Raw genomic sequence first — 27,789 nt, forward strand, 5'->3', positions numbered from 1 at the left:
TTGTCTTCTTAGTCTCTTATATTTATTTCTGCTCTTTCCCTGTAGTATTTTTGGGCTTCACTTGTTCTTCTTTTTCTGGTTCCTCGAGGCATGGAGTTAGGTTGTTTATTTGAGATTTTTTCTTGTTTCTTGAGGTAAGCATTTATCACTATGAACGTCCATCTTAGAACTACTTTTGCTGCATCCCATTAATTTTGGTCTGTTGTATTTCCATTTTTGTTTATCTCATGGTATTTTTTAAATTTTGCTTTTGATTTCTTCATTATCCTATTGGTTGTTCAGTAGCATGTTGTTTAATCTCCACATATTTGTGAATTTTCCACTTATCTTCATGTAGTTTATTTCTAGTTTTACAATCTTTTGGTTGGAAAAGGTGCTTGATACAATTTCAGTCTTCTCAAATTTGTTAAGTCTTGTTTTGTGGCCTGACTTATCTATCCTGGTGATTCATGTGCACTTGAGAAGAATGTGTATTCTGTTGCTTTTGGATGGAATTTTTCTGTATATATCTGTTAAATCTATCTGATTTACCATGTCATTTAAAGCTATGTTTTCTTACTGATTTTCTGTCTGGATGATATATCCATTGATGTAAGTGGGGTATTAAAGTCCCTTACTATTATTGTATTGCTGTCTATTTCTTTCTTTTGGTCTGTTAATATTTGCTTTATATATTTAGGTGCTTCTATCCTGGTGCATAAATATTTACAAATGTTATATCTTCTGTTGGATTGACCCTTTTATCAGTATGAATGACCTTCTTTGTCTCTTATTACAGTCTTTGTCTTAAAGTTTATTTTGTCTGATATAGGTATAGCTACCCCAGATTTCTTGATTTCTATTTGCATGGAATATCTTTCCTTCCATCCCTGCACTTTCAATCTGTGTATATCCTTACATCTGAAGTGAGTCTCTTGTAGGCAGCAGGTAGATGGATCATTTCTTTTTTTTTTTTTAATCCACTTAGCCACTCTGTCTCTTTGGGTTGGAGCATTTAGTCCACTTACCTTTAAAGTAACTATTGATAGGTATGCACTTACTGCCATTTTGTTAATTGTTTTCTGGCTGTTTTTTAGTCCTCTGTTCCATTTTTCGTCTCTTGCTCTCTCCTTTGAGGTTTGGTGACTTTTTTTCTTGGTATGCTAAGATTCCTTTCTCATTATCTTTTGTGTATCTACTGTAGGTTTTTGCTTGGTGGTTACCATGAGGCTTTCATATAACAACTTATATTTTTAAGTCTATTTTAAGTTATTAACAAGTTAAGTTTGAATGCATTCTAAAGCCCTACAGTTTTACTCTCCCCACCACATTTTATGTTTTTGTTTTACATTTTACATTGTTTTATCTTGTGTATCCCTTAACTAATTATTGTAGTTATAATTTTTTTTTACTACTTTTGTCTTTTAACCTTCATACTAGCTTTGTAAGTGATTAATTCACTACTTTTACTATATATTAACCATTACTAGTGAGATTTATACTTTCATATGTTTTCTTGCTACTTATTAGCACCCTTTTTTTTTTTTCAGCTTAAAGAAGTCTTTTTGGCATTTCTTGTAAGGCCGGTTTGGTGGTGATAACTCCTTTTAGCTTTTGCTTGTCTGGAAAATTCTTTATCTCTCCTTTAATTCTGAAAGATAACTTTGCCAGGTAGAATATGCTTGGTTGGAAATTTTTTTCTTTTGACACTTTGAATATATCATGCCACTCCCCTCTGGCCTGTAAGTTTCTGCTGAAAAATCTGCTGGTAATCTTATGGGGGTTCTCTTGTACGTAACAAGTTGTTTTTCTCTTGCTGCTTTTAAGAATCTCTCCTTGTCTTTAACTTTTGACATTTTAATTATAATATATCTTGGTGTATGTTTCTTTGGCTTCATATTATTTGGAATCTCTGGGCTTCCTGAATCTGGATGTCTGTTTCTTCCCCCAGATAGGGAAGTTTTCAGCCATTATTTCTTCAAATAAGTTTTCTGCCCCTTTCTGTCTCACTAGTCCACTTGATGTTGTCCCATAAGTCCCTTAAGCTGTCTTAACTTTTTTCATTCTCTTTTCTTTTTGCTGCTTTAATTGGGTGGGTCCCTCTGCCCTGTCTTCGAGTTCTCTGATCTTTTCTTCTGCTTTATCTGGTCTGCTGTTGAGCCCCTCTGGTGTGTTTTTCAGTTTAGTTATTGTGTTCTTTAGTTCTGTGACTTCCGTTTGGAACTCCCTTATATTTTCTGTTTCTTTGTTGAAGTTCTCAATGTGTTCATTCAATGAGCCTTTTTATGATCATTACTTTGAATTCTTTTTTTTTAACATCTTTATTGGAGTATAATTGCTTTACAATGGTGTATTAGTTTCTGCTTTGTAACAAAGTGAATCAGCTATACATATACATATATCCCCGTATCTCCTCCTTCTTGCGTCTCCCTCCCACCCTCCCTTTCCCACCCCTCTAGGTGGTCACAAAGCACTGAGCTGTTCTCCCTGTGCTATGTGGCTGCTTCCCACTAGCTATCTACTTTACATTTGGTAGTGTATTACCTGGGATGAAGTGAGAGAGTGGCATATATACTTTGAATTCTTGATCAGAAAAATTACTTATCTCTCTTTCATTAGGTTTTTTTTTCCCCTGAGGTTTATCTTGTTCTTCCTTTGGAACATATTCCTCTGTTTCTTTATTTTACTTGACTGTCTGTGTTGGTTCCTATGCATTGGATGAAACAGCCACTTCTCCCAATTTTAAGGGTTGAACTTTCTTGTTCAACCATGTCGTAGGTATTTGTTGTCTCTCAAATTTTGTGATTATCCAAGTGGCCTATTTTATTTTTAATTGCTCGTAGTAGTTGAGGATGTGCTAAGACCAGTCAGGGTCCCAAAGGGGAGGATCTCAGTCAGCACCTTGATTCAGGCTGATTGGAAGCCAGATCCTCAGGCAACAGCTTTTAAAGAATGCAAATACAGGCATACCTCATTTTATTGCACTCTGCTTTATTGTGTCTCATAGATACTGAGTTTCATACAAGTTGAAGGTTTGTGGCAACCCTGCATCAAGCAGGACTATTGGCATCATTTTTCCAACAGCATTTGCTCGTTTTGTGTCTCTGTTTCACATTTTGGTAGTTCTCATAGTATTTCAAACTTTTTCATTAGTATTATATTTGTTATGGTGATCTGTGATCAGTGACATTTGATGTTACTATTGTAATATTCGCTTTATTATGGTGGTCTGGAATCAAACCTGCAATATCTCCAAGGTATGCCTGTGTATACGGTCCTGTGGTACCACAAGTGTAAGCCCTGATGACCCCAGAGCCAGGTGATGTGGAAGTGTCCTCCGGGCAGCAGTTGCAAAAATCAGGTCTCCAGATGAGTGTATAAACTCCTTTCTGGGAGATACTGGTGAACTGTAGCAAGCCAGAGGGAGTGCACAAAGATGCTGTCTCCTGGCCTACATTCCCTGAGACCACCTCTGTAGCCTCTAGATGTGTGCCAAACCTGCTGCCTGTCTCTAAGGCTGAAGTTCCAGGACTAGCAGGTAGGCCTCTTTTATAGAAAGGCTAGTCATGTGTTTCAGTCTGTTGTCAGTGTGGTGCCCTGGGAGCGGTAACATGCCAAGAACTACCAATAGTCTCTCCAATTGTTATAGTCCAGTGCGACCCAGGGGCACGAGCTTCCCTGACCACCAGAATCAGGTGATCAAGGGATATCCCTTGAGTGGCATTTGTATAAACCGGGGCATCAGATGTAAAAACTGGGGTACCAGATGCATATAAGAGCTCCCTTGAGAGATGCTGGTGCTCTGGAGCACAGCAGAGGAAGAGTGCAAAGTTAGTCCCTGCCCTCCAGGGTCTCAGGAAGGGTTTACTTATAGTCAGCCCTTAGATGTATGTTTAATTAGAAGACTACCCCTCAGGATGCAGCTATGATGATAAGCTAATAGGCTTCTTTTCAGAGAGTATGAGCTCCTGGATCTATTGCCTCTTGCTGTGCCCTGGGGGTGGTAGCTGTTTAAGAACTCTTTCTCCATTCATTACAGTCCTGGGGGACCCACATGTATAAACCCTGCTGGCCATCAGGGCCAGGCAACGTAAACGAGATCCCTAACAGTAGCCACAATAATCAGGGCACCAGAGAAGGGTACAAACTCCTTTCTGTACAATACCAGTGAGCTGGGGCGAGGCTGAGGGAGATTGCATGCACCAGTCTCTGTTCTCTGAGAGCCCCTTCTTAGGCTTCTATAAGTGTGCCAAACCAGAAGCCTGCCCCTCAGGCCAAAGCTCCTGCAAGGAAATAGGCCTGTTTCTCAGAAAGACTGGGGAGTGTGTTTCTGTCTGCCTTTTGTGCAGTACCCTGGAAGTGGTTGTCTGCCAAGAACTGTCTCTCTGATCGTTAGAGACCCATAGGACCCAGGAACGCAAGGCCTCCCTTGGCCACCAGAGCCAGGAGATCACGGGGAGGCCCTTGGGTGGCAGCTGCAAAACTAGGTCACCAGACATAAAAACTTGGTCACCAGATGTGTGTAGAAGCTCTCCCCTGGGAGATACTGGTGCTTAGGAAGGAGAGCTCAAAGATGGTACCCACTGACTGGAACTAGGCCGAGGGGGAATGTGAAGATGGCACTGACTGAAAAAAGGGAAAAAAGAAGGACAAGAAAAAGAAAAGAGAAAAAGAAGGAAAAGAGAAAAGGGAAATAAAAAGAAAAAAAAAAGACGGCATTTGCTGGCTTTAGCAAGGCAGAGGAAGCAGGACCATGGTGACCATCAGCCTCCATCCCCAGGGAATATCCCAGCAGGCCCATTTAATCCATCACCGGGTCCTGTTGATTTTTTTTTTTTTTTTTTGTCAACGTTTTTGAATCTATCCACTTTTTCCCTCTGGGGTCATCATCACCATCCGGGCCCATCAACCGTTTTCTCTTGCTTGGGTAACTATAATAGTTTCTGAATTTGTCCATATTCATGTGGCCACCTCCCTACTCTACACCACATCTTTCATCTATTCTGAAGGCCAAGTAATCTTTTCACAAGTCAAATCTGTTCGTACCAGTCTTCTAGTTTAAAATACTTCTGCACCTTCCCTAGACCAACACCTCAGCTTGGTGTGCAAGGACCTTCGTTACCTGGCCCCAGCTTAGCTCTCCAGCCTTATTTTATGTTTCATTCCACCTTGCTCTTTCTGCTCTAGATGCACTGGGCTGCTTTCAGTTTGTCCCACCTGCCATCTTTCCTCCTGCTTCTGGACCTTTGCACATGCAATCTCCTTTACCTGGAATGTTCTTCCATTTACTCCTATTCATCCTTTAGTTCTTAGTTCAAACATCACCTTCTCTCAGACTGCATGGACCAGGGCAGCCCCATATTAATGATGTTCATAGCACTGTTTCTCTTCTTAGAACACTTGCTACAGTTACACTTGATCCATACCAGAGGTGGAAAAATTGACTTCTTATTAATCAATTTGTAGGTAAATATAATCAGTCTAAGAGCTCAGCTTCTAATATACATTTGAACTCTTAGCAAATGTCTGTTGTCTAACCAAAGTTCTTTGAAAACAGTATGTGCATTTAAAAAGACCAGAAATAAACAACAAAACATGGTTACCTTTGAATGATAGGAACGTGGAGGACTTTCCCCCATCTTTTTCTGCTCCTTGTATTTTCCAAAATTTCTAGAATGATATAAGTTACTTTTAAGTGAATGAAAAATGCAATAAATGTAAAACTGTGTCCAGATGGTATATATAGAGATTATGACTAGAAATAAAGCTACAGTGTGTAACGTGGTCTCTTTAGTTTTACCCTATATTTTCTCACGTGGCAAAAGCCAGAAAATACCATTCGTGTTTGTAAGCTTTTTAAGATGACCTGAGAGTTCATTGAATTGAGGATGTTACTTCCTTGATCAACAGATCTGACTCGTGTGGAGCCGTCTCTTGAATTGCTTGGGTTCCCTTCCATGCCTGGAAGGTGCGTTGGCAGTCATCTCAAGGAGCCAGGACAGCTCCTTCCAGCTTCACACACAGATTCAGCTGTTGAGCTTCTGGAGGGACTCCAGGACTTGCTCAGGAATGTGTTCAAGCTTGCACACCTACCCTGGCAATGCCGTGGGAGGAATGGGACTGCAACATCTGCCTTTGCCCAAGTGTTCATGATTTGAAGTTCCCTCTCCTGTGTTCTGCTGCTGTCTCAGGCCAGGCAGAGGGTGAATGGAATCTAGGCTTCCTTATTATAAAGACTGTATAGCCAAGTCAGTAAGCATTTCTCTCTCTAGGGCTCGAGGTGTACCATATATATCTTTCGCTGCATCACCAAAAACCAAGTGTTAAAATCTGTATTTGCCTTAGGCTAAGGCCCAGTACCATCATTCAGAATGACTTTTGAGATATGGAAACAGAAAATTGTATCATATTATGAGTTTAGGTATTATTTAATTATTATCTCCTTGAGGTAGTAATTTAATTATTTATTTATATTTTTGCTTTTCTGTTCACTTCCTTTTTTTAATCTATTTATTTATTAATATTTTATTTTTGGCTGTGTTGGGTCTTCGTTGCTGTGCATAGGTTTTCTCTAGTTGTGATGAGCGGTGGCTGTTCTTCGTCGTGGTGCGCAGGCTTCCCATTGCAGTGGCTTCTCTTGCTGCAGAGCACGGGATGTAGGCATGCAGGCTCAATGGTTGTGGCTTGCGAGCTCTAGAGCGCAGGCTCAGTAGTTGTGGTGCACGGGCTTAATTGCTCCACAGCACGTGGGATCTTCTCCGACCAGGGCTCGAACCCATGTCTCCTGCATTGGCAGGTGGATTTTTAACCACTGTGCCACCAGGGAAGTCCGAGGTAGTAATTTTAAGGTAACAAAGCTGGCATTTTGCTTTTGCTTCATCCTCAGAAGATGAGAAAAATTCCCAAGTAGAATTTTTCCCAAAATGGTTCATGCCTTAATGGAATTAAACAAATAAAAACTAAATGTAGTGCTTAAAGGTTAATTAGTTTGATATCATGAAAGCAACTACACCACATAATTCTACAAAGATTAGAATTATGATATAATCTAATTTCTATCATTATTTGACTTATTATTTATCTGATTATAAACATTTGTACCTCAAAATAAGTATATATTCTCTCTATAGTTACAGAGCTAGTGCTTGATTTAGTTGTCAATCAATTTCTTTATTTAAGTGACTGAAAAAAATTCTAATAATTGTTCTTTATATAAAATTAAGTTTCATAATTAACATTAATTATTGCAACATTTTATTCTTGCAATAAGAAACCTACATTTTTACTTCTGATAGAATCTCAGTGTACTAGGCATAGAAGGATATTTTCAATTCTGGTTTCCTCTGAAATGTGAATATGTATATTTGAAATTGATATTCTGACACTAAGAATAAAATACATTCCTTGTTCTCATTATTGACATTGTCATGCTATTTGTATATAATGCTAACTTGGACCACTCAGAAGATCAAGGGTGCCAGAAAAGACATTGATCTACATAGACATACAATTATTGGGTCTTCTGAAGGCCAAGACCAATTTAACTAGCAGTTTTTGGCTGCAGCTGTACTTCAGTTGAATTAATTATAACAACTATTTCATTTTACCAAAGGTTTATGGAGCATCTTCTAAGTGCTAGGCGTATAGTTGGCTTAGGATCTACAGTAATGAATGAGAATAAAATTATCTTGTTTTATTTACCTTTAGGTAGCTCAAATGCCCCAGCCTATTTACCCTTTACATTAGCTAATTCAAAATAGTTCACATCTCTACTTGATATAAGAATTCCATTATTTTACCAGCTTGCCTTTCTTGTATGCTGTTTTGAATCCCTGAGATATCCCAAGCCAGTTTTTAATGAACATCTTAACCAGCTGCCTGGTTCTAGACCACTGCATCATTCTCTTGCCAGCCACTGACATCCTTAAGTCCCTTGCTGCTGCTCTCCCATGGATGGCTTTAACCCCAGGTGCCATTCCAGACTGTCACACTATTCCTCCCAACAGGAAGATCAACTGTGATGTTTGCATGATTTCACTGATGGCTTCAGGATTTAAAAAAAAAGGAAAAGGAAATACAGATAGAGAACTTCACAGTTGTTCCTGGATATAGAGGTTCTCGGAGGTCACAGACCAAAGCCCTCCATAGGCATTCTTTATTGTTCAGCCTTCTTTGCCCAGACTCAGGCCTGTCTCTGTTCCAGGGATCAGTTTACCTCCCCACGAAGGGAATGCCCGGAACAAGTCTCTCATACCTGCATACAGATCCCCTGTCCCCCAGGCCCAGAGGCAGTCACAGGTTCATGCCTCTTTGTCTATCTCCTGCCCCCATCAATCTTGTGGTAAGACTCACAGTGGAAAAATATTTTCCTTTTGTGGTAATCCTACACCCATCCACAGAGGTGTGGTCTTTCCCTAAAATAATTCATGACAAGAACAGTACTTTTCCCAAAGATGAGTTTATTAAACTGAAATGACCCCAAGTATGGGGCTGAAACAGTATAGTGCAGTTTGAGCTTCAGGGATCCCAGACCGTTCTTCTTTCTAAGGTAAGATGTGCTCACATTCTTCCTGTGGCTTCCAGTCTTTACCTCTGAATCAGCTGCCTTTTATTTAAATTATTATAAAAGACAATTGGATAACTGTGCAGTCAGGGCCAGTTTTAGAGAAAGTTGTTAAGTATAAAATTTCCTGACGTGTTGCATCCTGGTCATTTAAAAATCACTCCTTTAGGGACTTCCCTGGTGGTCCAGTGGATAAGGCTCTGCGTTCCCAATGCAGGGGGCCTGGGTCCGATCTCTGGACAGGGAACTAGATCCCACATGCATGCTGCAAGCAAGAGTTCACATGCTGCAACTAAAAGTCTGCATGCTGCACCTAAGGAGTCCGCACACTGCAACTAATAAGTCTGCGTGCTGCAACTAAAAGATCCCACATGCCACAACTAAAGATCCTGCATGCCACGAGGATGCCGCACGCCACAACTAAGACCTGGCGCAGCCAAAATAAATAAATAATTTTTAAGCAAATCACTCCTTTAGATAGTCATTGACTATCCTATCATGTCTTTTCCCCCAAAGCAGCAACTCAAGGGACAACTTTCTTATTCCTTGACCTGTAGCAAAATATCTTATTTTCTCATGGATGTTAAATGCGTGGCCATCTAACCTGATAAAATAATACAAAAAGGACATAGGATATTTGGTCTGGTTGTCTGAACTTCTCTTACCTTCAGATAAGCCTGCATGGCTATCATGGAAGAGTGCTGCCCACTTCTCTGTTTAAAATTGGATACCTCTGAAGGTCCTTCTGCCCTATGTAAGTAAAACATGTAATTTGAGATAGTCTGATAAAAACACTTTAAAATAGAAAGTGAGATTTTTCTCTTCTTCCACTTAAACTCACTGTTACCTTCCCCTTAGCCAGAAAATTGACATTATAAATGTTATCATCACCACGCATATTATTAGCCTAGAAATTATATCATCTGAGGTCAAAATTGGATGCTGAGACTCTGATATCTTGCTTCTCTACCACCTCTAGGTCCTTTACCCAAGACCTCTGGGACTAAATATATTCTGGTTGCAAGTGGCTGCTAACAGGAGCTGAACTTACTTTTCTCCTAAGAGGGAGGAAGTGTGGTGAAACCAGCACTAGGACTAATAAATTGGGACTTGAGGGACAGAATGCTCACCCCACTCCCAGGCATTGCATTCTCCCTAGAGTGGCCCATGAGCATGGTGTTGGATGTTTGGGGGATCATCTGTGAGAATAACTCTGGGAGAAAGTAAAATAGGGATAAAAGTTATGAAGGGTGCTGGTATTCTGCAGAGGTTACAGCAGAATTCTAGAACAGCCATTCATTTCATTTTAAAAGTTTCTTTCTTACTACTAAATATATATATATTTAAATAAATCTAAAGCACAATTTATTTCTAGGACAAATGGCAATCAGAAAGGCACAGGTAAGCTGGCTTTATCTTTTTTTTTTAGATGTTGGGGGTAGGAGTTTATTAATTAATTAATTTATTTTTGCTGTGTTGGGTCTTCGTTTCTGCGCGAGGGCTTTCTCTAGTTGTGGCAAGCGGGGACCACTCTTCATCACGGTGCGCGGGCCTCTCACTATCGCGGCCTCTCTTGTTGCGGAGCACAGGTTCCAGACACGCAGGCTCAGTAGTTGTGGCTCACGGGCCTAGTTGCTCTGTGGCATGTGGGATCCTCCCAGACCGGGGCTCAAACCTGTGTCCCTTGCATTAGCAGGCAGATTCTCAACCACTGCACCACCAGGGAAGCCCAATCTTTTATAAGATAATACAAAGAAGTCATTTTTTAGATTTCAAACTTAAAAGGAAGCATTATGATGTATGTCCTGTTTCTGTGAAATGCCATGTGTTAATTAGCAACATGGGCAAGTCCACCTAACTCCAAAGAAGCTAAATTTTCAGATGGAAGTGTCATCATTACTCAGTTAAGTCAAGGATTTTGGTTGCTTGAGTTGAAATATAACAGTTAGATTTCAATGATTCAGTGAGATGATGCAAGGTCAAAAATTAGTTACTGGTTTTCCTTATGTTTTACAATGGATTAGTTTTATAAACAAGGCTAATATATTAATGACGAGTTTATTTTCCAAATCCTTTATCTCTTTTTTATTATTTAGTTCAGTAATTCTTATGATAAATTTTAATATTTTAAGAGAGTACACAAAGTAATATGTTTGAACATAACTTTTATATGGCACTGATATTTTCTAAAGTTTTATGAGAAAAATGGCTTTGTGACACTGTAGTAATTTGGATTTAGGGACTACAGCAAAAATATTGATATATGTGCAGTTCAAATCACATTTCAATTATAACAGAATTATTTTCTGCAACTCAGCTCTAGGAATTGCTTAAACCTGATTTATGTGTAGTCTGAATAGATTTTAATGAAGAAAATGGCCTTTGTGGAGAGGTGAAAGGAATAAATTCATTCAGAAAATTTTGTGGAATTGAGTTCTTTAAATTGGTGGCATCAGGGTAAAGTATTTATGGAACAAATAGGTTTAACATATCAAAATTAGTACCATTTTAACAATGCTCTGAAGGTGATTCTTTAGCCTATGGTATAGTGCATAATGACACTTTGCAATAGAGTGTGTGGGTGTAAATGAGTTCTTGGCATACCATATACATAGAATCAATATCTTTATGATCATACTCTGTACTATAACTTATTTTCTGAATTTTAAACATTCAACTGGTGAACTCTCCAGATATGGATTAGTCTTCAGTTTCTCCTTCCCTTCCATAGAGCTCCAAGCCAACTTGGATCAACAGAACTGCTCAAAGCCAGTATCTTTGAGTTTTTCCCCCAGGCAGAATCCATCACAAGCAAGGATCCTTTCTTTATCTGAACTCTTCATCCCTCATGGCACAGTACTGTGCACCTCAGCCAGATCTTTTTCATGCATACCCCTTTTCTCTTAGCTTTTGCCCAATTGTTCTCTGAATATTGTTCTCCTTTTTCTTCTGTGAGAGTATCTTTTTCTTTATTCGAGTTGAGAACTGAAAACATTGTAATAATCACACTGATAAGTATAAAAATGCTAGTAACATTGGTATTAACTAAAATGAAAAAATTATAGATGTTAAAGTGGAACTGAGCAAAATAAAAAGCCAAGGCCATCTTCATTACCCAAGATTCTTCAGGTACTGAAAATGCTCCTTTAAAATCTTTACTTAGGCTATAATTTATCACTATACCCTTATCTAACTCAATGAAAATCAGCACTTAAAAGTAAACAAAATTTTATCTTAGTCTGTTTTACTCTTTTTCTATTTCAATTACTAGATTACCATATATTGTGTTTCTCTTATTTTGTGTTTCAGATGTTCTGCATTTCAACCTCATCAGAGATTAAATTGATGTTTATGGGCTAATCTGGACAGCTTAAAACAGTTTGTTTCACTACATCTGTAAGAAAATATGTTCAAATTCCCACTGGCTGACTTATAAAGAGGCTTTTGGAATACAACCCAATGTAAGTTGCAGACATAATGTGTTTTTGTCTTTGTTATTCACCTCCTCCCCAAGTTAGGGCATGTATCTGTTGGCAGGTGTGCAGATGTGTGTGTATTATGTATACTTTGATGTCTACACATACCCTTTTTCATAGTATGGATTCGTAGCATCCTTTATTCCTTCCTTCAATAGATATTTGAATGCCTATTATGTAAAATTTGCAGTTCTAGGCCCAAAGGATACCCAGAAATGAGGTTACTGCCCCCACAGAGCTCACAGTCTATTGGGGAAACAGACATAAATCAACTAATTGTACAAATACATATGACGTGCACATGGTGAGAGGTGTTCTGAAGAGAGGTCACATAGCATGATGTGAGCATGTAAACAGGGATCTGCCTTATCTCCAGGGTCAGATAGGTTTCCACGAGAGGGTAATGCTCCAGCTAAGCTCTCAGGGGTGAGCAGGAGTTTAAAGGGCAAAAGAATTGAGAGGTGATGGGAGGAGGGGCAAGGGTAGAGTGGAAAATGCTCCAGACAGAGGAAACACATGTTCAAAGATCATATTTGCTCAGTTAAGTGCTTTTGATAATTTTTTCCAAGCGTGATCACTGAGTATGTAGGAGATTTTAACTTAAACCATACCATGAAATTAATCATAATCATACTAGAAAATAAGAAGGCCTATATTTCATAAGCATGTATACCTTCTTTTTAGGTATGAAGTATTCCTTAAGCCCTGACAACTACCCTGAAGATGGAATTATGAATATGGCAACTTTTCTACGGGGCTTTGAAGATAAGGGAATAAAGAACGACAGACCTGAGGACCAGCTGAGTAAAGAGAAAAAGAAAATTCTGTTCTCCTTCTGTGAGGTGTGCAACATCCAGCTAAACTCTGCAGCCCAGGCCCAAGTCCATTACAATGGCAAATCTCACCGCAAACGAGTCAAGCAGCTGAGTGATGGACAGCCTCCGCCCCCAGCCCAGGGCTCCGGGCCACCACTGGCCAGCCCCAGCACTTACACCAGCACAGGTAGGTGGGAGGGCCTGGGGGCCCATTTCTTGCTGGGAGACGTGCTTCTGTTCTAGAAAATGAAGGATTTAGAGCAAGGCTTATCTTTCCCCTTAAAACTACTACCACAATGTATATTCTTTTCCCTACAGGTAAAATCCAAGAGCTGTCTGTTACTTCTTAGGATACATTTTTTTATTGTTTTAATATATATTATACTAGACACAAATATATATAAACATAAAATGTGTCTATCAGCCCATTGACATAGTTCTGTATCTCTATAGTTTGTGAACAGTCCTTATTATATTTTGAAATGTGTTTAAAATGGATCAGTGATATCAATTTTTTTCTCCTCTCTGCAGAATTAGGCTTTCTTTGGCTTTCTTGCTCTGCTTTCCGTTGAGTAGCGTACAATTAGGTGGTATATAAAAAGCTTCAGTTTTATTTATAACATCCATGATGCAGGAAAGGAGCATTAATCTTGTGCGCTAGACGTGTTATATTCAGCGTGCCGGTGGTGTTCTAACAATAGGAACAGCCGTTGCCAAAACCAGCAAGGCTTACCTCTGAGCTCCAGCACCACCGCAAGCACTTTCCCTGCCTCATGCCTCTCACCCTTTCCTGTGGGCTGGATAGAGGCAGAAGCTTGGAGATTCATTCTTGCATCTGCCCTGAATTCTAAACAGTCTTGCAAACCCTGTATCTTATCCTTGGGCAATGCTGCCTCCTTCATATTGCTGGCCTTTGGTCTGTTAGTTGTGACACAACTAAAGAAAAATGTGAAATGTACTGTTTTCCATGGTGAAGATTTCTACAAAAAGTAGGCCTCCTCTGCAGGTTTACTTGGGAGGCCAGGAGAAGCCTCCTCCTAAATATGAGGAAAAGCTCCAAATTCCTCTCTAGCAAGTGTTTGCTTTGGTAATGAACCTTCAACTTGAAGTGAGATGACGCGGTGCAGCCCTTTGTTGGAATTTCGCTTGGTGCTGTTGCATAGTTTTTGATTTCGTTAAGTTATGCCATTATCCATATTAAGCTCCGGTAAAAATGGCTTGTATGTGTTTGCTGTAAATTAATAATTTTTCTCTTTCAAGCTAAACCTAATTACTTTTTACCCAGTATATAATTTAATTTTATTAAATTATTTTCCTCAGTCAGTACTTACCATGCTGTGAAAGAACTTAAAGGAACTTATAGGGTATAAGATACACACTTATTACAATAGAGAAAGATAACTTTTCTGTTTTGTATTTACTTGTTATGATGATAATTGTTATCATCATATATTTATTTGTTATTCACAAATGCATTAATGTATGTGTATTTACATATTAAAAATATAGTTGGTGTTAGAGTAAAAACTGATGACAATCTTATATCTAAATCAGAGAGCAAATAGCCCTGAGTAAAGGTTTGAATTACATTTGTTAGAATCCAAATATCTACGTTTAAATTGAGGTTAACCTGTGGTTTCTAAAAGAGGTAATGTTAGTAGCTAACATTAACTGAACATTTTCTATGGGACATATTTTGGTCCTAAGAGCTTTATAGGAATTTTCTTGTTTAATCTTCTCATGAACCCTGAGGTAGGTACTAAGATTATTCCTAATTTACAGATTAGGAACAGAGGCACAGAGATAAAATTTGTACAGCTTCATACAGCATGGAAATGGCAGATCAGAGTTCCAACCATGCAATAAACTCAGGTTAAATTCAAACCAATATGCCGTAATATATTTGTGGTCACAAATGGTTTTTATCATGGCAAACTACCTTTCTCTGATGGGTTTTGAAAACAGACATGTAAAGCTGCAATTCATGAATTTCTCCATTTTTCTCCCATACTAATGAAATTAGCTAGCTGATATAAAATACATTTAGCTAAGACATACACAGAATATTATGGATATATTCTATAAATAAAACATAGCTTATCAACTAGTATAACACAATATATTAATATATAGGAAAATGGGTAAGAAAATGAGACAGCTTTTCAAGTTTTATATTAGGCACAAAGGACAGTTTTCATATGCTGATAATATAGTCAGTGATTCATTCTCAGAAGATTTGGGTTTAACATATGATGAAGGCAAGTCACTTAACTTCTGAAACTGGTTAGCATAATCCTCCCATCTGAAAGAAAAAGTAGGTATAACAATGTTCCCTCTTTGAAATAGAAATTGGACATAGATGTATGTACAAAGATGATTATGACATGATTTATAATTCCAAAATATTAGCTGTATCCTGAATGTCCAATAGGAGAAAAGTTAAATACGTTATAGTACATTTATAAGATGAATGATAGAAACCATAGTCATTAAAAATTGTATTTCTGAGGAATACCTAATGAAAGGTAAAACTGCCTGTGGGATCATGCTAAGCGAAACAGCAGGAACTAGAGTGGAATATACCTTAGTCCTGTTATGTGTGCATGTGCACATTATCTACTGTTTAGAGTCTCAACTCGATGAGGAGTCAGCCTGACATGGTTTTATTTGTTTCCAGTCACTTTCCTCAGTTTTGATCAATCGAATATCTATTTCCTACTGGGTAGCAGCTCCCTTAAACACCTTCTCAGACCATAACTTTTCACATTTGTATATTCAGAGGGACTCTTTAATTTAGAAGACAGTTCTACTTATAAAAACATCCATTTCATAGCCAAATTAAGCTTTGGCTAGATGGACTGACATTTAGAGTGGAAGGTGGGGCACAGTCGGCTCTCCCGCCACCCCTCCCTCTGCCTGCCCTTCTGCCCGGGTGGTGGGAAACCATGGAGGGATGGAGGGGTGGAGGTGTCCTTACTTTACAGCCTTGACAAAGTTGTAATGCTATTCTTGGTAGGTAATTACTATTCTGGTTGTCTCTGTGGGTCACAGATGCTCTTATCAGACCTTATGGATGAAGAGCTCCCCTCAAATGGTCCCTTAGACATTGGGAGTCCCTGAGATTTAGCTGCATCTTCCTCTTCTCTCATCTGTGTACCAACTCTTGGGGCTTAAGATCATGTGCAGAATCCATCTGACAACTAACATTTCTCTTGAAAACCTAGAGCTGCTAGGGCCCAGGCAGGTAGAGGTGCAGTAGGTGGAGGTAGGGGGCTTCTCTCCACATTTCTCTTGCCTGCTCAGGTAGCACAGAGGAGGCTGGCAAGTCAACTGACAAAGCAGGTACTTAATCAGGGAACAAAATGCCTATCTCCCTTTTTTGCCCATCACTTGGCTTTAGGGACTTATCCCCCCTTCCCCCAAAAAAGATATATTAGAGTCCTAATCCCCAGTACTTCAGAATGTGACCTTATTTGGAGATAGAGTCTTACAGAGGAAATTAAATTAAAATGAGGCCATTAGGGTTGACTCTAATCCAATATGACTGGTGTCCTTATAAAAAGGGAAATCTAGACGTAGAGACAGATGCACACATAGGGAAGATGATGTGAAAACACAGGGAGAAGATAATTGTCTTCAAGCTGAGGAGAGAGCCCTGGAACTGATCATTCCCTTAGAACCCTCAGAAAGAACCCACTGTACAGTACCTTGATTTTGGACTTCTAGCCTCCAGAACTGTGAGATGATAAATTTTTATTGTTAAGCCACCCAGTTTGTGGTACTTTGTTACAATAGCCCTAGCAGATTAATACAGGGAGAAAAATAGTAGCACATCTCCTCCCCAAAGGAGAAAAGATATGGTAGTAGACATAACCTTCCAAGAACTTCATTTCAGAGGGAACTTCCCCTCCTCTCTGTCAGTCTTATTGTGGTTTTGGGGTTGGCAGGGTAGGAGTGGTATCCACAGGGTGGTGGTTGAGACTTGAGCCATTTTTCTGAATAAGAGGTGATTGACCCCCGAACATTGGTAGTTCTTTCACTAAATTTAGAATTTAGTGTGTTCCTTATGGAAGAACAGGAAGATTCTTAGAGTTTACCTAAAACTATTTTAGAACACTCTGGGCTACAGAAGGAAGAATCAGAGGGGAAGCAAAGAGAGCTTAAATAGCTTAAATAGGGACCCTTCACACGCAGATGAAGTTTTGTAAGATACAAAGGAATTTATCATTAGCAGTTTACTTTTAAAGATTGGCTAAAGGAAGCTTTTCAAATAGAGAGGAAATGCTAAAAGAATGAAGCATAGAACAAACTGTATCAGTAAGAGTTCTCCAGAGAAACAGAAGCAATATGTATACACACACACACACACACACACACACACACACACACACACACACATATGTGTGTGGTGTATATATACATATATAATAAGAATATTTATTAAAGGAATTGGTTCATATGATCATGGAGACTGACAAGTCCTAAGATCTTCAGTCAGAAAGCTAGAGACCCAGGGGAGCTGATGGTGTAGTTTCAGTCTAAAGACTGGCAGGCTTGAGACCCAGGAAAAGCTGATGTTTCAGTTTAAGTTGGAAGGCAGGAAAAAATTGGTAGCCCATGTTGAAGGCAGTTAGGCAGGAGGAATTCCCTCTTACTCAGGGGAAGGCCAGTCTTTTGTCCTATTCAGGCCTGCAACTGACTGGATGAGGCCCGTCCATATTAGAGAGAGGAATTTGTTTTACTGAGTTTATAGATTCAGATGTGAAATTCAACATAAATCGCAGCAATATCGTTTTGAATCCATCTCCTAGAGTAATGGAAATAAAAATAAACAAATGGGACCTAATTAAACTTAAATGCTTTTGCACAGCATAGTAAACAAAATGAAGAGATAACCTACAGAATGGGTTGCAAACAATGGGCTTAATTTCCAAAATATATAAACAGCTCATACAGCTCAATATCAAAAAAACAAACAACCCAATCAAAAAATGGGCAGAAGACCTAAATAGACATTTCTCCAAAGAAGACATACAGACGGCCAACAGACACATGAAAAGATGCTTAACATCTCTAATTATTAGAGAAATGCAAATCAAAACTATAATGAAGGTATTATCTCACACCAGTCAGAATGGCCATCATCAAAAAGTCTATAAATAATAAATGCTGGAGAGGGTGTGGAGAAAAAGGAACCCTCCTACACTGTTGGTGGGGATGTAAATTGGTGCAGCCACTATGGAAAACAGTATGGATGTTCCTTAAAAAAACTAAAAATAGGGCTACCATATGATCCTGCAATCCTCCTCATGGGCATATATCCGGAGAAAACCATAATTTGAAAAGATACATGCACCTCAATATTCATTGCAGCATTGTTTACAATAGCCAAGACATGGAAGCAACCTAAAAGTTTTAGGTATACAGCACAGCGATATATATATATATATATATATATATATATATATATTCAGTTATATACATAACTGAATCACCATGCTGTATACCTGACACTTACATGATACTGTAAATCAACTATACTTCAATAAAAAATTTTTAAAAATTGTGTTCAGTACAGCCTTAATTTGAACGTAATTGATTCTTTAAAAATATTATATAGCCCCAATTTTCTTGTGTTTAAGTTCTCCAACATTTTGAAATACCTTTTCCTTTATTTTTTAGACAAAACAAAGTTTGGAGAACCACTTCCACATTTATTCGTAATTCTAGGTCTTTCTGTAAGTTCCCAAAGAGAATCCATTGGACAGATCTTACTTTAATTCCATGTTCTTTTTGAATTTGGGGAATTTTTTTTTCTCAACTGCTCCCTATGTTCTCTTTTCTCTGCCTAATATTAAGGCAAATGTGGGCTTCTTTAATGACCCCCAAAAGCTTATCAACTTTGTAGATTTGTGGGTAGTGTATTTTACTGAAGGTTTGAAATCATGATGGAACTGTGTAGATATACCATTATTAAATCATTTTCATAAGAGTATGTAACAGATCAATAAGAATTTATATAGTTATATATGCATACATATATGTGTGTGTATGTTCATTCTAAGGACACTCTTGTAATGAAAATTTCTCATTTGTTAACTTTTCCCAGCACATCTCCTAGGCCCTCCTTATTACCATGACTGTGATTTTCCTGTCATCCTGGTAAACACTGACTGTGCAGTGCTGCAAGGAAGTACGTTCTGTCATGTAAGATTGTTCATATAATTCTTGTTCAAAATGTTTCAGTGTTCCTCATTTCTTTCAGAATAAAATCTACACACACACAAATGTGAAATTTATCCAAAAACAAACTCAGAGAAACACCCAGAATAGTGTTTGACCAAATATCTGGGCATCCTATGACCCAGTCAAGTTGATACGTAAAATTAATCCCCACACAATCCTTTTCCTCATAAGTTTTATAAAACATATTTGATGATTGAAATGAAATTTAACCATATGATACTCAAGATAATAATGATTAAAAGTGGAAGTTAAAGGGACCTAAATGGAAGTAAGTTTTCTGTACTTCATTTGAAGTAGCTAAATGATGATACCAGTAGATTGCCATAAGTATATATATTGTAATACCCATATCAACCACTCTGAAAACTATAGAAAGCAATACAATCAAAGAGAATATAAATAAATCAAGATGGAGTCCTAAAAAATGTTCAGGTAACCCATGTGATGACAAGAAAAGAGAAACAGAAATGAGAACCAGAGGAAACAAATAGAAAATTGGCTCTTTGAAAAAGATAAATGAAATTTACAAGCCTCTAGTAAAACTGACAAAGATGAAAAAGAAAGAAGACACAGATGGAATAGATGATATTACTACAGAATTTGCAGCAATTAAAAATATAATAGGGCTTCCCTGGTGGCACAGTGGTTGAGAGTCCGCCTGCTGATGCAGGGGACACGGGTTCGTGCCCCGGTCCGGGAAGATCCCGCATGCCATGGAGCAGCTGGGCCTGTGAGCCATGGCCGCTGAGCCTGCGCGTCCGTAGCCTGTGCTCTGCAACGGGAGAGGCCACAACAGTGAGAGGCCCGTGTACCGCAAAAAAAAAAAAAAAATATATATATATATATAAAATAAGTAAATACTATAAAAAACTTATGGTCAGAAATTTGATAACTTAGAAAAATGAACCAGTTCTTCAGAAACCATAAACTACCAAATGCAACCAAGATAAAGCAATCTATAATGATCATACAAGTTGAATTCATAATTACAAAGCACCCCAAAAGAAATTTCTAGATCTACATGGTTTTACTGGAAAACTGTACCAAGCATTTAAAGAACATCAATTTTACACAATTTCTTTCAGAAAATAGAAGAGGAGGAAACACTTCCCAATTTATTTGATGAGGTCAGTGTTACCCTGATACCAAAAGCAGACAAATAAAAAAAAGAAAACTACAGACTAATATCTCTCATGAACTTAGACTGAAAAATTCTCAACAAAATGTCAACAAACTGAATCCACCAATGTGTAAAAATAATTATACACCATGATCAAGTGGGATTTATTCCAGATTTGCAAGACTGGTTCAACATTTGAAAACCAATAAATATAAAATACCATGTCAACAGCTAAAGAAGAAAATCATATGATCATATCAGTGGTTGCCATAAAAGCATTTGAGAAAACCCAATACTCATTTTTGATAAAAACTCTCAGCAAGTTAGAAATGGAGGGGAATTGCCTCAATTTAATAAAGAACATCTACAAAACAGTCTATAGCTAATCATTTTTAATGGTGAAAGACTGCTTTTCCCTGAGATCAAGAGCAAGGTAAGTTTGTCCATTCTCACCTCTTTTATTCGACATAGTGCTGGAAATTGTAGGCACCATAATAAGGCAAGAATAAATAAATAAAAGGCATACAGATTGTAAAGGAAGAAATAAAATCTTTCTTTGCAGATGACATGATGGTCCATGTATAAATCCCAAAGAATCTATGAAACCTTACAGGATAGAGAACTCACAAAAACCAGTTGCATATCTTTATGTATCACTAAAAGTGAACACATGGAAACTTAAACTTAAAAGCACAATATCATTTATAATCATCCCTCAAAAATGAAATACTTAGACACATACTGTAAAAAACATGTACAGAATCTGTATGCTGAAAATCACAAAATGTTAAGAAAAGAAATCAAAGAAGACATAAATGAATAGAGAGATATACCATATTCATGAATTGGAAAACTCAACATAGTTAAAATGTCAGTTCTCTGTAAATTGATCTATAGGTTTCATGAGATTCCTTCAAAACCCTAGCAAGATTTATTATATACATAGACAAGCTTAATCTAAAATTATATAGAAAAACACAGGCCCTACAGCTAAAACAATCTTGACAAAGAAGAAATAAAGTAGGAAAAATCTCTACCCAATATCAAGGCTTACTATGTAGCTGAAGTAATCAAAGCTGTTGGGGTTTTTTTTTAATTTTTTTTTTTTTGTGGTACGCAGGCCTCTCACTGTTGTGGCCTCTCCCGTTGCGGAGCACAGGCTCTGGATGCGCAGGCTCAGCGGCCATGGCTCACGGGCTCAGCCGCTCCGTGGCATGTGGGATCCTCCCGGACCGGGGCACGAACCCGTGTCCCCTGCATCAGCAGGCGGACTCTCAACCACTGAGCCACCAGAGAAGCCCAGGGTTTTGTTTTTTGTTTTTTTTGTGGCGGTATAGACACATAGATCAATGGAAAAAAACTACAGAATCCAGAACTGTAGATTCACACAAATATGCTCAATTGACTCTTGACAATTCAAAATCAATTCAGTGAAAGAAAAATAGTCTTTTCAACAAATGGTGCTGGAGCAATTGCACATCTATAAACAAAACAATAGCAAAAATAAAGACAACCCCCCCCCCAAAAAAAAACTTTGACCTAAATTTTATACCATATACAAAAGTTAACCAAACTGGATCATGTATTTAAATGTAAAACATAAAAATATAAAACTTTTAGGGAAAAAATGGAAGAAAATCTCTGGGACCTGGGGCTAGGCAAAGAGGTCTGACTTGACACCAAAAGCATGATCCATAAAAGGAAAACTGATAAATTAGACTTCATTCAAAATTAAGAACTTTTGCTTTGTAAAATACCATGGGAAAAGAATGAAAATATAAGCTACAGATGGTAGAAAATATTTACAAACCACATATCAAACAAAGGATCTAGAGTACATAAAGAACTATCAAAACTCAACAGTAAAAAAAAAAAAACAATCAAACAATCCAATTAGAAAATGGGCAAAAGATAGGAAGAAAAATTTCACTGAAGAGAATGTACAGATGAGAAATAAGTGCATGAAAATATGTTCAGCATCATTAGTCATCAGGGAAATGCAAAATAAAACCACAATGAGGTTTTACAATATACCTGTCAGAATGGCTAAAAGAAGAAATAGTGACAACACTAAACATGACAAGGCTGAAGAGTAAATGGATCACTCGTACATTACTAATGGAAATGTAAAATGGTACAGCCCCTTCTAGAAAACAGTTTAGAGGTTTCTTGTAAGACAAAACATGAAATCACCATTCGACCCAGAAATTGTACTCTTGGGAATGTATTCCAGAGAAATGAAAATATACGTTCTCACAAAAACCTGTATATGAATTTCATAGCAGCATTATTTGTAATAGCCAAAAACTATGAACATATCTATATTAGTTTTCTGAGGCTGCTATAACAAATTAACACAAACTTGGCAGCCTAAAACAATAGAAATTCATCCTCTTTAAGTTCTGGGGTCTATAAGTCTGAAATTTGCAGGGCCATACTCCCTCCATGGGCAATACATAGGGAGAATCCATTTCTTGTCTCTTGCATCTTCTGCTGGCTGCCCGGGCATCCCTGGGCTGGTGGCTGCATCAATTCAATCTCTGCCTCTGTCTTCACATCACTTTCTCTTCTGTGTGTCTGTGTCTTCTTTTCTGTCTGTTTCAAACCTCCCTCTGCTTTTCTCTTATAAGGATACTTGCAGTTAGATTTAGGGACCCCTGGATAATGCAAGATTATCTCTTCATCTCAAAATTCTTAACTCAATCACATCTGTAAAGATCCTTTTTCCAAATAAGGTAGCATTCAAAGGTTCCAGGATTTGACCTGCATATTTTTGGGGGGTGAATTGTTAACATGTGGTACATCCATACCATGGAATAGTACTCCATAATAAAAAGGAATGAACTATTGATACTCGCAACAACTTGGATGAATCTCTACGGAATTATGCTAAGTGAAAAAAATCAATCCCACAAAGTTACATACTGTGAGTCCATTTGTACAACATTTTTGAAATGACAAAATTTTAGAAATGGAGGAGAGATTAGTGGTTCTTGGGGGTTAAGGCTGGGGACAGGTGTCAGGAGGGAAGTGGGTGTGATTATAAAAGGTCAACATGAGGGATCCTGTGGTGGTGGATTCACGACCCACACAGGTGACAAACATACACATACACACGCACATATACACATGAATACAAGTAAAGCTGGGGAAATCTGCATAGGATTGGTAGATTGTATCCATGTCAACATCCTGGTTGTGATACTATCTTATAATTTTACAAAATGTTACCATCAGTGGAAGATGGACAAAGTGTTCAATGGAACTCCCTGTATTATTTCATACAACTGCATGTGAATCTCTAATTATCTCAATAAAAATTTCAGTTAAAAATTCATAATAAAGGTACCACCTAAAACACCTGTATTCTGGTAGCATTATCAGATGTGATAATGAACACAAATTTGGGGGTTTTGCTTTTTAAAAATTATCAAGTGCCTACAGAGATTAGAAAAATACAATCTCTTAAGTGTCGAGAGAGGACAGATATATAAATAAATGAAAGACAATGATATGCTAAGAACAATGATGATCTACATATAAAGTAAATGTGGCACAGAGAAAGGGATGGTCAACTTTATGAAGATCAGAGAAGGCTTCCTAGAGGAGGTGATATTTGCAGTGAATTTTAAAAAATGAGTTTCAGGTTATTCAAGGAAAAGCAACATTCCAGGTAGAGGGGACAGCAATGTAAATGCATGTTGGGATAAACTATAAATAGTTTATTCTTATTGGAATGAGTATGAGTGGGGGCAAAGGAGGAACATTTGGCAAACTATAAAGAAAGGAGCTGGAAGAGGGAGAAGCGTCATCCTTGTCCCATGGGATCAGAGGCATAGGAAAAACACAGCTACTCAAACACACATGTAAAAAAAAATCAGTGACAGCTGTGATTCAGAGCACTCCTGAGTTCTCTTTATATCCTACTCTGGTTTTCATCAACCAGAAGCCTCCCCAACAAGTCCAGACATCCTAGCTTAGGTACCGTTTGCCCAGGTTACCTCCCAATTGCACAGAGATTACTTTCCATAACCCACACACAGCTTCCCAATTCTGGACAAAATGGGCCACATTCATTTTCTCTCTAGAGTGGCTAGTGACCCTCATCCTGCCCTCTGCTGTCAAAGGCTGAGACCTATTCTTTATCCTGAGTGCCCATCGCTATAGTATTTCTCCACCATCCCTATTCCAATCACCATTCTCCTTCTCTGAGATGGATCTGAACTTAAGAAATTTAGAGAAATTGGATGCATTAATGACTGATAATTTAACCCAGTGGTTCTCAAAATTTGGCGTGCATCAGAATCACCTGGAGGGTGGGTTGAAATGCAAAGTGCTGGGCTCCATTTTCATAGTTTCTGATTCAGTAGTTTCTGATTCAGTAGGGGGTGAAGCCTGAGAAGTTGCATTTCTAACAAGTTCCCAGATGATGTGGAAGCTCCTGGTCCAAAAATCACACTTTGACAACACTAACCAAATGGAGGAGGATTTATACCCAGAAAAGGAGCTTCTTTATTTATTTTAGCATCAAGGTTTTTTTTTTAATTAATTAATTTTATTTATTTATTTTTGGCTGCATTGGGTCTTCGTTGCTGTGCGTGGGCTTTCTCTGGTTGCAGCGAGCGGGGGCTACTCTTCATTGCGGTGTGTGGGCTTCTCATCGCGGTGGCTTCTCTTGTTGTGGAGCACGGGCTCTAGACGCGTGGGCTTCAGTAGTTGCAGCACACAGGCTCAGCAGTTGTGGCTCATGGGCTTAGTTGCTCCGCGGCATGTGGGATCTTCCCGGACCAGGGCTCGAACCCGTGTCCCCTGCATTGGCAGGTGGATTCTTAACCACTGCACCACCAGGGAAGTCCCAGGAGCTTCTTACTTTAAATAAATTTGTAATTGGGAAATGGTCAGGGAAGGGAAAGGTGACCTCATGCTCCTGTCTTCCTCTGGGGCATCCACTGACCCATGGAAAAAGAGGGATGATGTCATGGAAATAGAATGATATAGCCACCCAGCCCCATAAACCAATCCCCACCCCTCCTGAGAGCTTTCTAAGCAACTCTGCACCTCCTGCAGTATCATAAAAACAGTGAAGGTAGACTGAAAGGCTGTGGTTATGTGAGTGAATGTGGCCTTACCTTGTGCCAGGTATGGCGCTGTGGAGGTTATCTCATTTGAAGCCTCTCAACAGATTTGTGAGGAAGGTATTGTTATTATAATGGACAATGTGAATGAGGAATAAAGAGGTTAGGTAGTAGCCGAAAGAGGCAAGGCTAGGATTTGGAACATGGCAGCCTAGTTCTGCAGCCTGATTCCTCACCATGGTGTTATGGCCTCCCATCTATAGACATCAGCTGGGAGGGACAGAATTTGCCTGGTGTGTGCTTATAGGTTACTTCTGCACAGAGAATGTACCTGATGTGCAAGTTGAATCAGAAAACCGGGGCCTTCAGTTCTCTCTGGCTGTAGCATGTTTATGTGGTAAGTCTGGCTTTTACTGTTCAGAGGACTTCCCCACATCTCATTCAGTGATACATGATTCTCCCCCTTCCAATCAGAAGCAGGTAAATCACCAGATAAAGTAATAAACGTTAACTTGACATTTTGTTCTCCTTGTGTCCTTAGGAAAGGTATGTATCTGTCATGGAGAATCAAACTGCCCCAAGGATTATAGGGGGGAGGATTGATTTTATTCTGGGGCTTTAAGGATCCATATTTTCTCAGAATGGCAAGGGATTCTCTCTTAGGGGGTGACCTGTGATCCTGCCTTTGGCAATGGATGGTACATGTGAGATCAGGCCAAGAGCATGGAGGTTCTGTTGAATTGTGGCAAGAGAGACACATCTGCACTTGATCTGAGGTGCACTGGAGATGGAGGTTATCATGAAAAGATTGAAATAATGGCTTTAGGTCTCAAAACTCAACAGGATGTGTATGACTGTCCTCACGTTATAGATAAAGACACCAAGAGTAAGAGAGATTTGGAGCCCTTTCCTAAGGCCATACAAAAAAATTCAAAGTCTAAGATCCATCTCTCTCTCTATATTACCTCTCATAATTTTTTACAACAAATTCTTCACAAAGTAAAAATGAAAAGAATTCAGGATTTTTCCCTTATTTTCAGTGTTTGATTTTTTCCATTTGTATACTAAAATGCCCATTTTCTCTCCCACCTTCAATTTATTCCAAATTTCTAATCTCATTTAAAGTTAATCTTTTAAGATTAAACAGGAGTTAATCAAGCAAAGAGAGTGGAGAAAAGTGATTCAAAGGGAGTAAAGGGAATGTTTAAAATCTTAAACTGAGAAAAAGCTTGACATGTCTAAAGAGCTGAGATGTGCCTGAAACTGAGTGAGAGGATTAGAAAGACCGGAGAATTTGCGAAGGTTGGCAGAAGCCTTTAGACATTTTTAAATTTGAATCATGATTCTGTGGGTCAGAGACTGGGGCTGGTGTCAGCTAGGTGGTTCTCGTCCGGGACTCACTGGAGGTCAGTCACGCAGCTGCAGGCAGCTGGCACCTCATCTGGGTTGGATGGTCTCAGGCGGCCTTATGCACACAGCATCTAACAGTTGATGCTGGCTGAAGCCTGGGTCATTCTCGCCAGTAGACTCTCCTGCTGGACAAGGTTAGATAGGCTTCAATCACACAGGGGTCACAGAGCAGCATTGCTGGACAGCAAGAGGAGAAGCTGCAGCCACTGTGTTCTTTTGGTCAGAGCTGGTCACAAGACCACGACAAATTCAACTGGTAGAAAAATAGACTCTGCCTCTTGGTGTGAGACGTGGCATCTTTCATTTGGCCTTAGGGATTCTGAACTGAATTTGAGTAGATTTTAAGTTGAGGACACTGTGGGGACAGAGGGGAGAAAGTAAGGATGGGTTTTGCAACGGGAAGTGGACGTAATGGTTTGGACGTGGGAATGGAGGGCAGGATCTGAAAATGGGTTGTCAGCTGGAGCATTTTATACTGTGTAATTTTCTTTGCTGCCATATTCTGTGCTTCTCTTTGATGCCTCCAGGATCTTCAGCTGGTTTTTTCCCCTTCCTTTCTAATGTTCTCTAATTCTCATTCCAATTTTACATTCAAGAAACAGCTTCTAGGGTCAGGGCATTGTGATAGGTATTAAGACTATTAAAAAATGTATGTGGGTTATTAAAATACATAAGCCAGATTTCTTACACTGCGTCTCATATATATTTAAAATGTAAAATTTATCCTCAAAAGCATTTTCTCAGACATTTTTGAACTTTGGAAATTAAGCTTGAAACTGCAACACTATAGATCTACCACAAGATGGTGCCACAGGTATACTGAAAATAAGATACTCGCCTTATTCCTAATCCCACCACATTTGCTGGAATTTATTAATGAGTATGGAAAGCAAAGAAATACAAAGAGGTGAGAATGTGTGTGGACAGGAACATGTTCATTTGACAGACTTTTTTTGAGCATCTTCTATGCCTTAGGTAGAATATATAGGGGAGGTATCAGGGTGTTTGTGTGTATGTGTGAGAGAGAGGGAGAGGGAGAGAGAGAGAGAGAGGAGAGAGGGAGAGGAGAGAGGGAGAGGAGAGAGGGAGAGGAGAGAGGGAGAGG

At 38.8% G+C, this 27,789-nt stretch overlaps 1 protein-coding gene across 4 annotated transcripts in view; it reads left to right on the forward strand.

Annotated features, from left to right (window-relative positions):
- The first annotated feature begins 12,704 nt into the window (after nucleotides 1-12,704).
- Nucleotides 12,705-27,789, forward strand: part of ZNF385B (zinc finger protein 385B) — a 315,959-nt gene continuing 300,874 nt past the window's right edge. For 3 of the 4 annotated variants that reach the window (XM_027126890.1, XM_027126899.1, XM_027126903.1), the window contains exon 1: nucleotides 12,705-13,020. In XM_027126890.1, coding sequence (XP_026982691.1) covers nucleotides 12,705-13,020 — 316 coding nt within the window. The remainder of the gene's footprint in view (nucleotides 13,021-27,789) is intronic. The other variant, XM_027126911.1, reaches the window with a different exon arrangement.

The sequence above is a fragment of the Aethalodelphis obliquidens genome, unplaced genomic scaffold (assembly GCF_003676395.1).
Source record: "Aethalodelphis obliquidens isolate GAN/ISIS:26980383/991018 unplaced genomic scaffold, ASM367639v1 scaffold2, whole genome shotgun sequence".
NCBI classification, from domain to species: Eukaryota; Metazoa; Chordata; class Mammalia; order Artiodactyla; family Delphinidae; genus Aethalodelphis; species Aethalodelphis obliquidens.